At 40.3% G+C, this 16,316-nt stretch overlaps 1 protein-coding gene across 3 annotated transcripts in view; it reads left to right on the forward strand.

Annotated features, from left to right (window-relative positions):
• Positions 1-15,143, forward strand: part of ZDHHC8 (zinc finger DHHC-type palmitoyltransferase 8) — a 185,198-nt gene extending 170,055 nt beyond the window's left edge. Inside the window, exons 11-12 of one of the 3 annotated variants that reach the window (XR_005222374.2) lie at positions 3,190-7,319; positions 8,850-15,143. Coding sequence is in view for 1 of the 3 variants with exons in the window: in XM_027817321.3 (XP_027673122.1) it covers positions 3,190-3,373 (184 nt within the window). In the remaining 2 variants the exon portion in view is untranslated. Of the gene's footprint in view, positions 1-3,189 lie in introns of all 3 variants that reach the window. The other 2 variants (XR_006286085.1, XM_027817321.3) reach the window with 2 other exon arrangements.
• Positions 15,144-16,316: the final 1,173 nt, after the last annotated feature.

Consider the following 16,316-nt stretch of genomic DNA (forward strand, 5'->3'; position numbering starts at 1 on the left):
ACAGATTTTGGGGAGCAAGAGATTCAGATGCTGACAAGCACCTTTAAGGAAAATACATGCTGGGAACATCCCTGATTTTCCCTTAGGAAGCAGCTGCTTTATGTGCCACAGAGAACCCACATATTGGGAGGCGGTTCTCTGGCCAGTATAGGACTGGAGTAACAGTTCTGTGCTGGTCCCCTCCTCCATTTTTATTATTGCAGTAGCTCTTAGAGGCCCAGGGGCACCATTGTGATAGGCACTGTTCAGACAACATAAGGAACATGTCTGGAATGCACTGCACTCCTGCTATTCTCTGCCAGTGAAATGGCCCGCAAAGGATCAATACAAGCTAGTCCATTTTAGAGCCACCATTGGGCATTAATTGCATCATAAGGGGCTGTGCTCCATTGCTGAGCTCTACTGAGCAGGTGAAGACTTTTGTGTTTACTTTTTACAGAAGATCAGGGACATTGGCCATTAAATCACCACTCAAAAACTGGTTTCTGGAGCTAGTTTTCTTGATTAAGACAAACAAATCCCAAGTGACATGCTATAAAGAATTATAGGCTAAAGTCTGGCTTCAGTCACTAATATCCCTTGCCTTAGCTGTATCAACTATAGTTTTGTTTACAGAAAATCCAGGATCAACATCTACACATAGATCTTGTCTACACTGGAGAAATTTGGCTGCTCATTCTATTTCTCCAACAAACTCTGTCCTACCAGTTTGCATTCCTGGCCCTGGGTGTAGTTTTCAGAGGGCAGTGCCCCTCCCCCACAATGACAAGCCTCAAGCAGGCACAGAATTTGTTCCTCTATGCGTGGTCCCATTGGCCTGACTGGAGCTGCCCCACTCCCGCAAATATAGAAATATAGAAACTACACTTATGCTCCTGGCCCTGCTCCAAAAGCAGTGCTCCACCCACTGAACTTCATCCTCAAGTACTACACTGGTCTGACTGCTCCAGGGGTGGAAGTGTGCATGACCATTGCAACAAAAACTCCAACTCTTAGGTCTCTAACTCTCCCCAAAGATACCGGCACTCCAATACTATAGTGGTCTAGGCCATAGCAGAACAGACAACACTCTTGCTGCAGCTCTCTCACATCTGTGTTTCTGCAGGAGCTTCTGATAAGCTTTTTGACAAGAAAGAATCAGGAGCAAATGTTCAACCTGGCTTCCATTTTAAAAAAAGTAACAAGAAATAGCTTTGGTACCCAAGGACTTATAGGAAATCTTCCACAATTTCCTAGGCTCCCAGAAGCCTTTTAAAATCTGTGAGGAGCCAGTGCTTCAGGGAGCTGTTCTGGGAACTGTGGGATAGGTACCTGGATGGAAATGAGACTGCAGTGGACCATGGCAACACTAATGTGGATGCAGGGCAGAACTTCAGTCAAACCCGCATGGACATGCTGGTACTTACACTTGTGATGTCTTGCCAGTTCAGTTACCTATAGTTTGGTTCTCTAGTGCAGGCACAGCCTAAGTGTGCAGCAGAACGTTGGTTGGCATGAGATACTGGAGCTGCTTCCTTAGCTCCAGGGCAGAACATTCATACCAGGTGCCAGATGAATCCCTGTCTTTACATCTTTACATCGTGGGAAACTTTGGGCCAGTAGAGAGAGACATATTATTTTGGGAGTGTATGGTGGCAGTGTGAAGTAAAGGCTCATCAGTTGGATGCAATAAATCCTACCTTGTGCTGTCTCTAAATGCTTTGTTCCCATGCAGAGTGGGCCATGTTCTAAACCAATTAAAATGGTCTTGGCTTGCAGATTGTCCCCCAGTGCGGACAGCGCATTCCTTTTAAAAAATGTTCTTGAGACAACCTTAGCCACAGGTCATCAGCAGAGTTTGAACCTGGGACCTTCAACACCAGGTACAGATATCTCTCCCACTTGAGTTAAAGTAGTAACTCAGTGAGCTGCTAATTGGCTGTTATCCTCTACATAGACTAGCCATTAGACAGGGACAGGAAAAAATACTTCGTAAGCATGTTCAGTGTCATTGAAATTAACTGGGCGTTCTCTTTAAAATTCAATGACACAATCTGGCCCTGTACGAGAGTAAGCCATGTCCTTGCCTATAAAGCAGTCTCATCTGCTTCCTTATCCCTGAAAGGTAGTGTTGAGAAATTGATAGATTGATGGGACTGACATTAGGAGCAGCCAAGTAAGAGAATCTGCCCTAGAGCACAAACTAACCTTGTTTGTTTCAGCAGATTCCATTCGTGCTCCATTTATGCCTTACCTGAGGGCTACGGGATTGTGATGGACAAAGGATTTACACCCTACTTTGACATATGTTAACCTTTTCAATATGGTCATTTCTTTCATAAAGATCTTTAATCACATCTGTCATAATTGCTCTGTAGGGGCCAGATTCTACAGTGCAGCCTTAAAGCCATCTTACCCATTGCAGGAGGGGTCCGATGGAAGGGTGATTTTCTGTTGTCGAGTGACATAGGAACTCTTGTACCGCTGCTGGCATAGCAGGAAAAAAGGGGCCTGGCTCATGCACCCTGAGCTATGGTTATCCTTGGTTGTGTTTCAGCTCCCTTGAGGCCTTTGCAGACCATCATAAATTAGAGCATTCCTTAGGCTGCTCTAACATGATAGATGGAGTCCAGGAAATGCAAATGCGAGCATTGTCTAACATGGCACCAGGATTAGGGGAATAGAAACGTGAGCTTTAAGCTACCCTTCCTGACTTGCACTCTGTGTTTCCTCTGTAGTTGAGAATCTGGCCCTAGAGGCTTATGCTTTACTTCTATTGTGACATTTAGTGATTAGTAACAGCATTCTGTTCTTTCACTAGAAGTGTTTTGCTACTGCCTTTTCTTAGGTGATTTTTCAGAGTGCTTTTTTTTTCTTCTGAACATAAGTAAAATGAAGTTTGAGCAAAGGCCAGCAATGCAGAAGAGACCTTTCAAAAAAGCAAATTCTTACGCAATAAGATCCAATCCAGCAAAGCATTTAAGCATGTGATTAATCCCAGTGGGCCTGATCCAAAGGCAAAATTAAGCTGCAGTCTCTAATTTCAGTGTGCGTTGCGTCGGGCCCATTGACTTCAGTGGGGATACTCACGTGCTTAACTGTTTTGCTGTATCAGGACATAAAGTAACAAGGGCAATTGCTTGTCTGGCTATCTGGCTGCCATTACTTTGATCACTAACCCTGGATCGCTTTATATTTATTTTGTTGCAGGGAGGACATGCAGTTGAAGACACCTCATAGTAAAATAAATGGACAGCCAAAAGGAATTTCCAGGGCAGATTGTCGACTGGGTTCAACGTCAAGTTCCCAGGGGGCCCCGGTCAGTCCTGCTAGACACTCAAACGTTAAGAAGGTGTCTGGCGTTGGTGGAACAACCTATGAAATTTCAGTGTAAAATAAAAAGAAATTTAAAATAAAGAGCCATCCATTAAGCCAGCCATGAAGCTAGGTGCACTGTGAAGACTCAAACAACGTCAACCACAAAAGGAGCAGCAGCTGCCAGTGTCCGTTTTTGTTTTTTTTTCTGTCTGTTTGTTTTCATCTTTCTCTTTTGGCCAAAAAAGAGCTGCAGCCTTATTCTTGTGGAAATAAAATTGTACAGTCCATCAGAAACTGTCTCGAACTGACTGCGGAAACTGGCTACCACCTAGCACCACAACCATAGAGATTATTTCTTTCATGAAAGAGAGCGAAAAAGCCATTGTGTATTTGTCTGTCAAACAAAACTGTCGTGTAGAAGTTGTGCTGTGATGAAGAATTAATCTGGGGTCATGTTTTTCCTCACCACGAGTTTTCTGGCCAGCAAAATCTCGGGACGAGCCACTGGCCTGACTGCTGTTTTCTTACAGACATGGAGACCAGACTCCCTGTTTGCAGTCTGTGTGTATGAGAACTACCATTTGTCCCCAAAGCATTGTCGGTGTTATTCCTCTTGCTTTAAAGGAACCAGGCAGGGCGCAGTGGCCCTCAAGCATCATGTAGTGTTTTAAAGTCTCTCTCTCTCTCTCTCTTTCTCTCTCTCTCTCTCCCCACCCCCACCACTTGCTCTGGGTGGGAGGGGAGAAAGAATAGCAGCAGCTTCTCACTGTCCACGAGTCGCCTCCCTATGTGTGAAATTCTGTGTGTGTCCATTTGTGTCTTATGGAATCGGACTGCCACATAAGTAAGGATTTTTCATTCCTCCCTGTTACTCCCCCTCCCTCTGTTTTTAAAGGCTTCTGACTCTGAAAAACAAGCCTCTAAGACATAAAAAAATTCAGATGGGAAACTATCTCTCTCCTCCTTTTTGTTTATGGGATGTATGCAGTAACATGGTTTATTGTCTTGCAGTGGTGCAGTGTGTATAATCTTAGAGGAAAGTTATCATGATCATGAGTTGAGTTTTGCAGTGTGTGTGTGACTGAGCCAAGCACATACCTAGAGGATATAAATTTGCCACCTGCCTAATGAGCACCAGCCCTCAGTATTGCTGGGCAGAAAGTTTTTTCCAGTCAGTAACTTTTTTCAATATCAGTTATGTCCATTTAGTTCTCTGGGCTTTCCTCCTTCTCCTGCCCTCACAAAGCTATGTTTACCTTGTTGGATTTTGAGGCAGCATTATTTTAAGAACCAAAAAAGAGCCAGGCAGATAGCGTATGGAATCTCTGCCTTCTGACTGGCCCTTCAGAGGTAAATAGGTTTTGCTGGACATCTAAATTCATCTCCCCTTCAGGATGTTGGCTTCAAAGGGAGTAATGTTTTCTCTGCATGCCATGCTGAAAATGGAGAGATCTCCAGATATTTGATAGTTAGAATTTATGTAACAATACATAAACACTAAGATTTATTGTACATTGAGGAAAATACTGACCTCAGCTTTGCCTTAGTTAACATTTGCCTCATGATTCAGTAAATTTTGACAGCCACCTCAATATCTGCTTATTATGTCCCTTGTATATCACATCTCTTTTTGAGAGGTTGGATAGAAATGTATGGGGTTAATCATGCTTCTGAGTAACGGTCTTGGCTTGAACCAGATCATCTGAAGAGAGAAATTTGGAAATTAACATAGCGGAAATAGACCTAAAGTAATAGTGGACAGCAAACTAGATACAAGCTTGCAGTGCAGTATGACAGCAAAAAGGCTCAGTGACATTTTGAACTGCATACACAGAGGTATCAGAGAGCAGAGAAGTAATAGTCCCTCTATATAGGTTTGGTATAATTTTATCTAGAGTATTGTCATTAGTTACAGGCACTTTATTGCCAGAACGATACTGGGCAAAAACGATACTGACAAATTGGATCAAGTTCAGAGGGGAACAACAGATATAAACAGAAAGCTGGAGAGGCTGATTTATAAAAAGATTAAGAGGTAAAAATATGTAATTAATTGACTGAGCAATGATTAAGGGAAGGAGGTATGATAAGCTTACAGATATGGAATTTAAAGAATGTAGTCCCAAAGGTGATACAAGGGGTTATCACTGGTAGCAAATGGCATATATTTAAAAGGAAAAACATTAAGCTAATAGTAGGGGAAGGGGTTGTGGAATAGTCTTTTAGTAGGAAGCCTGACCAGTTAGAACATTTAAACTAAATTGGACAAAGTATTAGAAAACCTTCTACAGGGAGCAATTGTGTACTGGCAAGGGGCTGGTCTAGATGGCCTTATAGTTCTCTTCCATCTTTAATTTCTACTCATCTGCAATTCCAGCACAAATTTAACTCCTTGAGGGGTGAAATTCATCTCTGTGGAGAGAGTTGCACAAGGTCTGTGCATCACTTAAGTACCACTTAATGTCACACTTAAGCCATCAAAACAGGGGTTAAATGGAACATAGACCTTGTATTGGCAGTCTGTACAGGGGCAGATTATATCACCCTGAGTGATTATAAAACCAAGCCATCCAAGTGAGGCTTTTATATTGCACCAATGTAGCTTTTAAAATATGCATCCCATGGCACTACACTTTGAACATACTTTACGATGTTAGAAAAGAAAAATCCACATATTTTAAGGGCAAATAGGTCTTTGAAATTACTACATAAGCTCCTGAGCAAGAATGGCTCAATAAGACTAAACACAGTACTATATGTGTAAACCTTTCAAACACTTATAGCCAGGGTTATTTAGCTATAACTCATGTGGAGAGAGGAAGACAAATGATTGCATTGGGCATACAAATAATTAGGTTAAGGTGCAGTTCTATATACTTTTTCTGAAGGTGGTTTAACTAGAGTTAAGACTCATCTGGCACATTAATAGGCTTATGATGGTACTAAAATTCTTTTTTGAAGTTTGCATAATAGAGTAATGTGAATGACCTGGAGATGGAAGTAAATTTTTCAACTCTTCCTGGAAGTAATAATCTAAGAAATAATCTGAGATTGCACTCAGTAAATTCAGCCCCATTCCCATCTAAAGCCCCAGTCCTGCAATTGGAGCCACATGAGCACAAGCATCTGCTTGCATAGTTCCTATTGGATGAGTGGGGATCTACTCATTAGCAAAACTGCTGTTGACTTTGGGAGCAAGATCTGGCCCATGTTATTTTTTCAAACTTTCCAAAATTACAGTTCTTTAAGCATTTACAAATTATCAATGATGTGCTATTTTTACTCACATAGTCCTTCAGTGTTTATAGACAGTAAGGCCCAGAACTTCAGATGGTGTGATTTGGTGTAGCGCTCTTTATGTTGGATAGAGCTACGCCAATTTACATTAATTGAGGATCTGATCCCCTGGATCATAACAGAAGATCCACTGCAGGTTAATATATTTTTAAAGTAGCCTCTTGTTTTGTCTTTCTTAATTTGTGCTTCAAAAGTCTTAAATCTTTTTAATATGTTTTTATTTTTAGCAGTAGATTGTATATTATGCCTATTTCTTATTTAAGAAACATCAAGTTTTCATTGCAAATCCCATTTTATTAGCATCATTTCACTGTTCATTCATTCCAGTTTAACACCCCAGTTTCATTTTAGTACAGTGTATCCTGAGAGCTGTAGCTTTAATTAACTGTATAATAAATAGAGTAACATGATATTAAATGAACCTTACTCCCTGAATGGGTGAGAGAGGAGATGTTTTTACTTGAAGCCTTACAATTTTTCTTTTTTTTTTTTTTTACTTCTTTGTGTGTTGACTTAATAGGAAAACCTGCATAGCAATGAATTTGAAACGGTGGGCTAAATTCTGCTCTGACTTACAACTGTCATTTGGCTCTGTATGTTGAAAACTGGATGCAGAAGTACCTGAGTGAGCAAAAATGTTGTGTTGTCTGAAGGGGAAAAAAACCTCAGGGTTCTATATTTTCATGCAGCTGGGTAATAAAGTTTCAGAGAAGTGCAGCTTGTGAGTAAGTATATTAAAGAAATCTCTACCTTGCATTATTGTGGGAGGCTATCACAGGAAGCACACAGTCAGCACATGTTTGTATTTACTTTTTAAATTAAATAAAACCCAAATTCAATCATTTCTCTTGGTTAACCTCAGCTGTAAGAGTTACCCAGACCTATGTTTTAATGTCAAAAATCTGATATGTGGCAAATGAACTGTTTGTCTTGCTGTTTTGAAAGTGGAACCCAAGCATTATCTGAATTTTGCCTAAGATAATTGCATCATGAATACTATAAGGAAGCCTCTTCAGAAGATGGCTGCACTCCTATAAAGCTTAAATGATGTGGAAATTGCAATGCAGTTGTCTTTGTACTATACCTCTAGTCCAGCCTAGAGATATATATTTGAAGAGGGAAGGGTCGGGAGGGTCAATGTTGCTGTCTGTAGACAGTTTGGGATGTTTATGTTGACATGTTTTTACGGTCTATGTTGCACCTGTTCTGCCACCTTGAATTGTTGGAATGTATCTGTGCAGGCTTTGTGGAGCTCTGTCTATAAAACATTTTTTGGCTCTGGTAATACATATATGGATAGATAGATATAGATATATTTAAATGCTTGAGTTACTTTGGTATTTTAAGGTGTCAAGTTTTCCTGGTGTTTCTGCATCAGACTGTATAGCTTCAGTATTGTCTAGAAGGCTCATATGTTCTTTCTGCCCCTTTTCTGAGGCCTTGTTAATATTCCATTGATTACATCACATTCCATGGGCGAAATCCTAAGTGGCCTTCAGCTCCCCCTGACTACACTGAGCGTTGCAGATACTCAGCACCGTCCATGGGCTGGCCTCCATGTATGTGTAAAACGTAGAAGTGTGTGAAATGTGGTAGTCTTGCGTGGAACAAAGGTCAATCTGGATGCAAAAACCTCCGGTGGTAAAACACAAAGGAAACTAATTGTATCTTAAATACCTTCTTCCAGATGCCTAAAAGAGGGTGGAAAACAAGATGAGATGACTCCTTATCGTAATCTCTGAAGGCACTAGTATTGCCAATGATTAACTGTGCTATCCAGGACAGCAGGATGTGTACATCTGACAGATAGCCAAATTCCAGTCTGTCTAACCATCTCTATCAACCCGTTTGTTTCTAGTCTGTGTCAATATGCCAGTTAGGTCTGTGCTACTAGTTTATAGTTGATACAGTTGCCAAACCCTCCTAAGAGCAGCTGCTGTGGGATCTTAGAAGCCGTAATGTGCTGTATGGTGACACTGAGAGAGGATTCATTCATGAAGGGTGTTCATTGTAAATGCTTGTCATGCTTGTGTTCTGGAGTCTCTTTGAATGATAAAGATTAGGCTATATATATATAATGATCAGATCCTCAGCTGTTGTAAATCAGCATCGCTCCATTGACTTCAGTTGAGTCAAATAGCTGAGGGTCTGGCCCACTATATTTTAGATAAAATCATTCCAGCTTATTCAGATGTTTTCTATAAGACACAGCTAAATTTACTAAGTTAGCATTAATTTCTCTGATTTCTTTTTAGAGTCCTGTGGGTTCAAGTTTCGGCTCACTTTTAAAACTAGAGACGAGAACGTAATATTTGAAACAAGGAGAGACACAGATGGGAACTACTTGTGCAGGTGAAAATAGCTTTTAGGGGAAGAACAATTATATACTAAGTGGATTTGAATTACTGTCAAAATAATTTTTGTTCGTCTTATCACAATAACTGGAGTTTTTAAAGAAGACATCTCACAGCTCGTGAACCTGTATCATCGAAACATTTCAGAAATGTCTCGGTTAGACATTTCAAACTATATGGTGAAATATGATCTACTTCCATAGTTAAAAAGAATTCTAAAGAACCGATGGTACATTTGACTGTGCCTTATAAAGATATATGATATGTGTATATATATCTATATAATATATACATAAGTGTGTACATATATTCAGAGAAAACTGGTTACAGATCTGCTCATCTGGTATATTTTAAAAGTGCAACTGATGTTTGTTTACAGAAACAAAATCAGGGGCTGTGTCAGCTGCAATATATATACCAAAAATATTTGTTGAAATACAAGCTGAAAATACAATAGAAGATTAGATCAGAGACAGCATCTCTGCCAAAGGATTCTCTTGAAGGCTCTGAAAAAGTAAAATCAAGTAGGTGGCAGAGCAAGTTAAGGCTCTTTTGAGGAACATTTAAAAAGAGGGGTGGTTATGAAGACTTGCGGAAAACCGGTGTTATTATCTTAGACCTTGTCCTTCAGGTTAGTTCCATATATTTATTTTCACTGGTACACCCTCCTATTGCCCTATATCTTATGTATTCACCTTCTTTCAAAGCCACTGTAGAAAGCAGGATACAGGACGTGATGATCTTGCTGTGGTAAATCCTTTGTTCCAGTTCTGTTCTATGCATGTCTCCATATCCCCAAGTGTGTGCAATATGGCTGTCTTAGTATATGATGTCTATTAGCATACTTCCTGGACCTGGATCTACAAAGAGGGGAAACATGCCTGGTGCTCAAAGGAATAAAGCAGGGTGAGTGTGGAAGGGTGAGTTGCATTTCCTAAAAGAGGGTGAGAGGACAGAAAAATGGAAGTAATTCCTCAAACAAAGCAGACTTGGAAAAGCTGGCTCATGTACAGCAGTAAGACACCTTGTGTTTCATTGACCTTGACAGCATTTCATTAGTCCTTTCATGTGAGCAAACTGACCTCAAACAATTTCTTCCTCAATAGACACACAGCCATACCCATGTACTCAGCTATGGCTTTTGCACATTTTTGGACATTAGATCTTGTTTCAGCATGAAATAAGTGAGTCTAGGTATAAATGATTCACCCTCTCTGGTGATTGTAAAGAAGAACTTACATTATCCATATTGCAAAAAGAAAAGGAGTACTTGTGGCACCTTAGAGACTAACCAATTTATTTGAGCATAAGCTTTCGTGAGCTACAGCTCACTTCACAAGTCCTCCTTTTCTTTTTGTGAATACAGACTAACACGGCTGTTACTCTGAAACCTGTCATTATCCATATTATCTTTCCCCTACACTTTCTTTCCCTCACACTATCTCATGCCATGTAGCTATCCTGTTACATTTCGTTCACATTCATTCCTTTTGGTGGATCCTTCAGACACTTGTACCATAGAACTGGGGTTCTCTATTGCTCTTCTTCAACAGTAACTGTTTGTGGGAATTTAAGAGGATTAACGCTAGCTGTCCTCCATGTATTAGATCTAGTGTGTAGGTCCACTCCCGGAATATCTGGCCTCAGCAACAATAGCAGATGTGGAAATACTGGCTGTCTGGTCAACATGAACATAATCAGCATCTGCAGATATTCCACCTATCCATTCCTCATTAATCAAAGTTGCTCAGGACTTCTTGTGCACAACCCTTTAAGTGGAGGCACCCAGTTTGTGGTCCAGTGCTATCGCAGAAGAGTATGTTATGATTTATGGGCCAGATTCTGCTCCGTTCCTGGGCCTTCCAATAGTCAAACAGAATCTGAAAACTCCTTATGGGAGAAGAGAAGTACAGCCAACACAAAAGTTCAAAAATTGCTGTTTTGTTCTTTCTTTTTCTCTGCATTCTTCTCTTGCGCATTCAAGGCACATCTGGGTCATATTGTCAAGCTTTTCTTCACAACCATAAGGACTTTATTGTTTTAAAGTGAAAGCAGTGATTCTCACATAATCATGACTCCGGGAGCTGGGGTTTTAAGCCAAATATCAAAAATTCTGAGACTTGCCATAAAATCCTGAGAGTTGGCAACACTGTAATGTAATTTCCTAACAAACATCTAAGGGGAGCCCTATTTGCAAAGTGGCTGTTCACAGAGGCTGTCTCACCACAGCATTATGGTCGTGTGACTCTATAGAGTTACACTGGTGTAAAACTGGGGTAACATAGTGAACTAGAGCCCCATAGCCATCTCCATGTTCTGACTAGCAAAACTCGTGTCTCAAAATTAATCCTTTGGCAATTCTCCTGCATTTGTTTGTTTGAAAAAATAATATAGTTACTTTCCTGCCTACCCTGACCAAGAAACCATCTGATGGTATGATATGGATTTTGTTGGCTAGTGTATGCCCCAAATTTGGGACTTTCAAAGCCAGATTATGTGAATTGGACGTCCAGTCCCTGTTGACAGCTTTGAAAGTCCCAGCTTAAATTTAAGCTTCGTTGAGACAAACAAAGGTAATATTCGTGCTGTCTTTAGAATTCCAGCCAAAACAACTTCTTGCTTGGATTTCAACATTGTCTTGCAATCCTTGTGCCAGCGCATGAGAACTAGATGAAGAAACTGACTGGAAACAAAAATGAAATTGTCCCATCTGTTTTCACTCTGAGATCTGTTCGGAGTGCAGAAAGCAAGCAAAGAGTAAAAAATTGACTAGATTTCTTAAATTATTTCAGTTTTAAATGATCTAAAGTATCATTGTTAATTACTTAAGTAAGACATTTTGTATTTTAAAAATTTCCCCTTTGCAAAAAACCAAAACCAAAAACCATCCACCTTACAAACGTAAATGGTTTAAAAGCCTTTCTTCTAAGAAGGGTATGTAGGTTACCAGCCATGTAAAATCCTCAGGACCCTATTGAAATTTCCAAGGTTTATTTAATCTCTTAAAAATCTCACCACTCCGTATCAATGCTCACTTACTGGCATGTTTTTTGCTCCATGGGGTCAAGAGTACCATTCTGAGGATGCACTTAAGCTATTGCCTGGACTTGATGCCTGCTGGGAAAACTTTCAGTGAGATAGTTTAGGGAAAAGATTAAAAGAATATACCGGGTTTGCCTTGGAAAAGTTGATGCCTGAGTAAGAGATTAAGGAAAAGTTAGGCTGTCATCTGAGGAATGTATCGCTTTGTAATTACTGTCCATGTTTTGGAACCAAAGTGTCCTTAAGTGAGTGTGTATTGAGCCACAGCTGCACACATGGTCCTCAACGGAGCCTGACTCTAGGGCTTTTCACACCAGAACCCCAGCCTTGGCCACCTGAGATAAACAAGTAACTCTCTTAGATATGGCATGAGAGAGTACCTGTTTCCAGAGAGACATGATACCACATATTAAGCCAGTGAATTACATGTGCACAGCTCCCAATGAAGTGGTGAAATCCTGACCCCATTAAAGTGCATGAGTTTTGCCATTGACTTCAGTGGATCTTGGATTTCACCCAATGTGTAATTCTTAAGTGGCACCTTTAGGACATAAGTTATCTAACATTAGAACAACATTTAGGGCTCCTAATTAGAACTGGTCAAAAATGTTCAATAATTTTCAACAAACAAAGGGCATTTTTTTGTGAAAACTTTCACCAATATTTCCCCATTTTTTGACGAGCTGTACTTCTAATGGTCCTGCTGCAGCCCTCCCACAAAGCCTGTGTAAAAGGGCTCTATACAGGGGATCTAAAAGGGCCTGGGATGAGGAAGAAATCCTTCATCCACAAGCTAAGGTTTTGGTAATGGAGCAGCTAAGCAGTACTCAGCTGTCTTCCTGCATCCACTTCCATGGGAAATTTATACCTGTGGATCATGGGCCATGGCTGATAGGTCAGTTCCCGTACCATGTCCCCAGACCACCTGCACTGTAGCAGAGAAGCACTGTGCCTATGGAGGTGAATAGATTCCGTGTGGTTCACATACACTGGAACCAGAGCAGTTTCACTGTGTTGAAAGACTCCTTCACCCATTTTAGAAGAGTGACAGCATATGGTCCTAAGTTACTGAATGTCTTCAAAATGCTTCAGGATCCTTGGATGAGCGGCACTAGGGGATCACAATTTAATATGATAACTTCTATTATGGCAGACAATGCCCACAATAATAATGAAAAACACCGGTGTTGGAGGGAATAAATGTTGTCCTGATTGTTCGTCTTGTGAGATCACACATTAAATGAGTTCATGCTACCAACAAAAAATCCTTCCAAATATCTCTATCCTTTTGCTTTTATTTGTTTGTTTTGTTTTAAAGCTCTGGAGAAGGCATTTGATACAAGATTTTTGATACAAGTTAGTGGTCTGATCCTGCTGCTTTAGTCAGGAAAAACTCCCATTGCTATCAATGCAACATCTGAGTAAATTCAATGAATTTCCTTGTGGGCTCAGTCCTGCAACCCTTACACTGCTAGTCCAGTTGGTCTCAGGATCAGCCCCTAACTGTCTCAGTGAAAGATGTCTGCAAGTATAGATTTTAAAATAGGGAAGCAAATGCTTGTAAATAGATGGGTTAGGGTATGAACTGAGTGATTTTTCAGAAAAGTTTTATAACAAAATGCAAACATTCAGATTACTTCCATGGAGTTGGTCACAATCTAATGTACATTAGATAACAAAATGTGCAAATTTTGCACAGGTATTTTAATGGCATTTTCCCAGCATTAAGCTTTAAGATTTGCAGAAACCAGATATAGTAGTTGTGTGGTCAATGTGAAGGGTGATCTGGTGGGTAAGGCACTGGGATGGGCTTCAGGGGAACCGGGTTCAGTTCCTGGCTCAACCACAGATTTTTTATTTGACTCTGGGCACATCAGTTAATCTCTCTGTGCCTCGGATCCCCCTGTGTCAAATGGGTCCCCTTGTGTCAAATGGGGGATACTGTCTCTTGACCTCACAAGGGTGTTGTGAATCTCTGCCAGGGCTCAGATCCTATAGTGATGAGGATTAGATAGAGACACCCCATAGGTATCCAGGAGCAATTCGGTAGCTGTGTGCATTTTCAGCTCCACGCTAAAAACTTTAGCATCTTTTTAAATCACTGCTTTGGTGATGGAGTTTTGAGGCTGGTTGTCTGATGGATGTTGTTTATGGGAATCTAGGTCTCAAACACTGACTTCGAAAGACCAGTTTAGCACAGATCCATAACAACTTTCTGCTTGATTCTTTCTTTGACTTTTTGAATATTTCCTTATAATGTTTATCCCGCTGCCAATAATACCTGCTTTACAGTGTCCTGTTTATTCCAAAAGGGCATATGCATGACTGTCTTAAGCAATTTAGCTCTCCTTTCCCTGCTTATTGGGATGGTTGTGCATATAATTTATTTTTTCAAACAATGAGCAGAAATACAATAGAATAAACTGCGGTAGATTGAGTGGCCTTAGAAAGAAGATACTACATCTGACTGAACTGTGGGTTTGCAGCGCAGAATACAGAGTGGTAGTGGGCTTTTGGAGCCGCTGCCAAGGCCCGCGTTGCTGAGGAAATACAACTTTTTCTATTTTTTCTTGAGAGCTAAAAAGCTACTATGTTGCCATGACAAAAACGTTATTACTTCCTGTCTTTTTGTGTCCATTTTAATGTTGTACAGAAATACATAAAATATATACCTAATGCCCAGTATTCATAGCACATGAAGGATATCAAAGAAGGAATAAAATCATATATTGGTGTACAAAACATATCCATTGCTAAGATGATCCTTTCTGCAGGACCCTGTTTTTAATCATAATTTGAAAGTGGTTGGGAGGGTTAGAAATAATAACTGTTTGGGATGTTTAAGATATGAAAACACACCCTGCTTTTAAGGGCTAGTTGGTTAGGTGTGTGTGTGTGAGAGAGAGTGTGTGTAAATACAATTTGCATGAGTTTATTTAAATGTAAAGGCAAAATAAATATATTTATTTTCACTTGTATTAAAGCACAGAATGGCTGCATTTTTCAAAACCTGTAACCCTAAGGAAGAAAATATACCATGGTAATTTACTGTATTTCTCCCTCATTTTTTTTACCGAATTTATAATACTGTTCTCTCTGGTATTTTGCTTTTCATTTAATTTCCAAAATAAATTTTTTCTTGTGTTTTATCTACATGAATTCTTTAGATATCTATACAGACTCTTTTTATATATATCTAAAGTGCTGGAGATTGCAGAGCCCCATTTTAGCATCATGTCATGTGCTGGCGAAGGATCTTTATTCAGGTTGTGAGAGGTTTTGTTTATGTACTTGTAAAGATAATGTGGAAAAATCACACAAATCAGTTTCCAAAAAAAAAAAAGGAAGAGGGACCAGAGCAATGGCCCCTCCTCCTGCCCTATCCTCCCTGGGGCTGTGAGGGTGCGCCCACAATCCTTGTTCCCCTGGAATATTCTGCCTTCTTTCATAGCTTCATAGAAAGCCAGAAGGGACATTGTGATCATCTAGTCTGATTTCCTGGGTAACACAGACCAGAGAACTTCTCCAAAATAATTCTTACAGCAGATCGTTTAGAAAAACATCCAATCTTGATTTTAAAACTGTCGCCACGACTCTTGGTAAGTTGTTCCAACTTAAAAATGTACATCTTATTTCCAGTCTGAATTTGTCTAGCTTCAACTTCCAGCCACTGGATAGTGTTATACCTTTCTCTGCTAGACTGATGAATTAAGGCCCCCGGCCCCCTTAACCTTCTCTTTGTTAGACTCAAAGAGCTCAATCTGTTTAGTTTATCACTATAAAGACATGTTTGCTAATCCTTTAATTATTCTCCTGGCTCTTCTCTGAATCCTCTCCAGTTTATCAACATTCTTTATTTATTTATTCATTCATTCCTGAAGCAGACCACCTCCCATTGTTCCCTCTTGGGCAGGGGAGCTCTGCATAACCCCTTACTATGTGTACTGTGCACCATCAGGCCCTTTATGATTTGTCCTTTTGACAGTTAGGGTGTTGTTATGAGCTGGGTGAAACCTGATGTGCTGAATTGTGGGGAGGGATAGCTCAGTGGTTTGAGCATTAGCCTGCTAAATCTAGGGTTGTGAGTTCAATTCTTGAGGGGGCCATTTAGGGATCTGGGGCAAAAATTGGGGATTGGTCCTGCTTTGAGCAGGGGGTTGGACTAGATGACCTCCTGAGGTCCCTTCCAACCCTGAGATTCTATGAATTAAAACCCATTAAGCTGGATAGTTGTGCACTCACCCTTCAATTAGTTTAACTGTAAGCCTAAGCCCCCACCTAAGACAAAAAGTGTGTGTGCAACTAGCCAAGCGCTTTTGACTGAAT

This window comes from Chelonia mydas, chromosome 15 (genome assembly GCF_015237465.2).
Source record: "Chelonia mydas isolate rCheMyd1 chromosome 15, rCheMyd1.pri.v2, whole genome shotgun sequence".
Taxonomy (NCBI): domain Eukaryota; kingdom Metazoa; phylum Chordata; order Testudines; family Cheloniidae; genus Chelonia; species Chelonia mydas.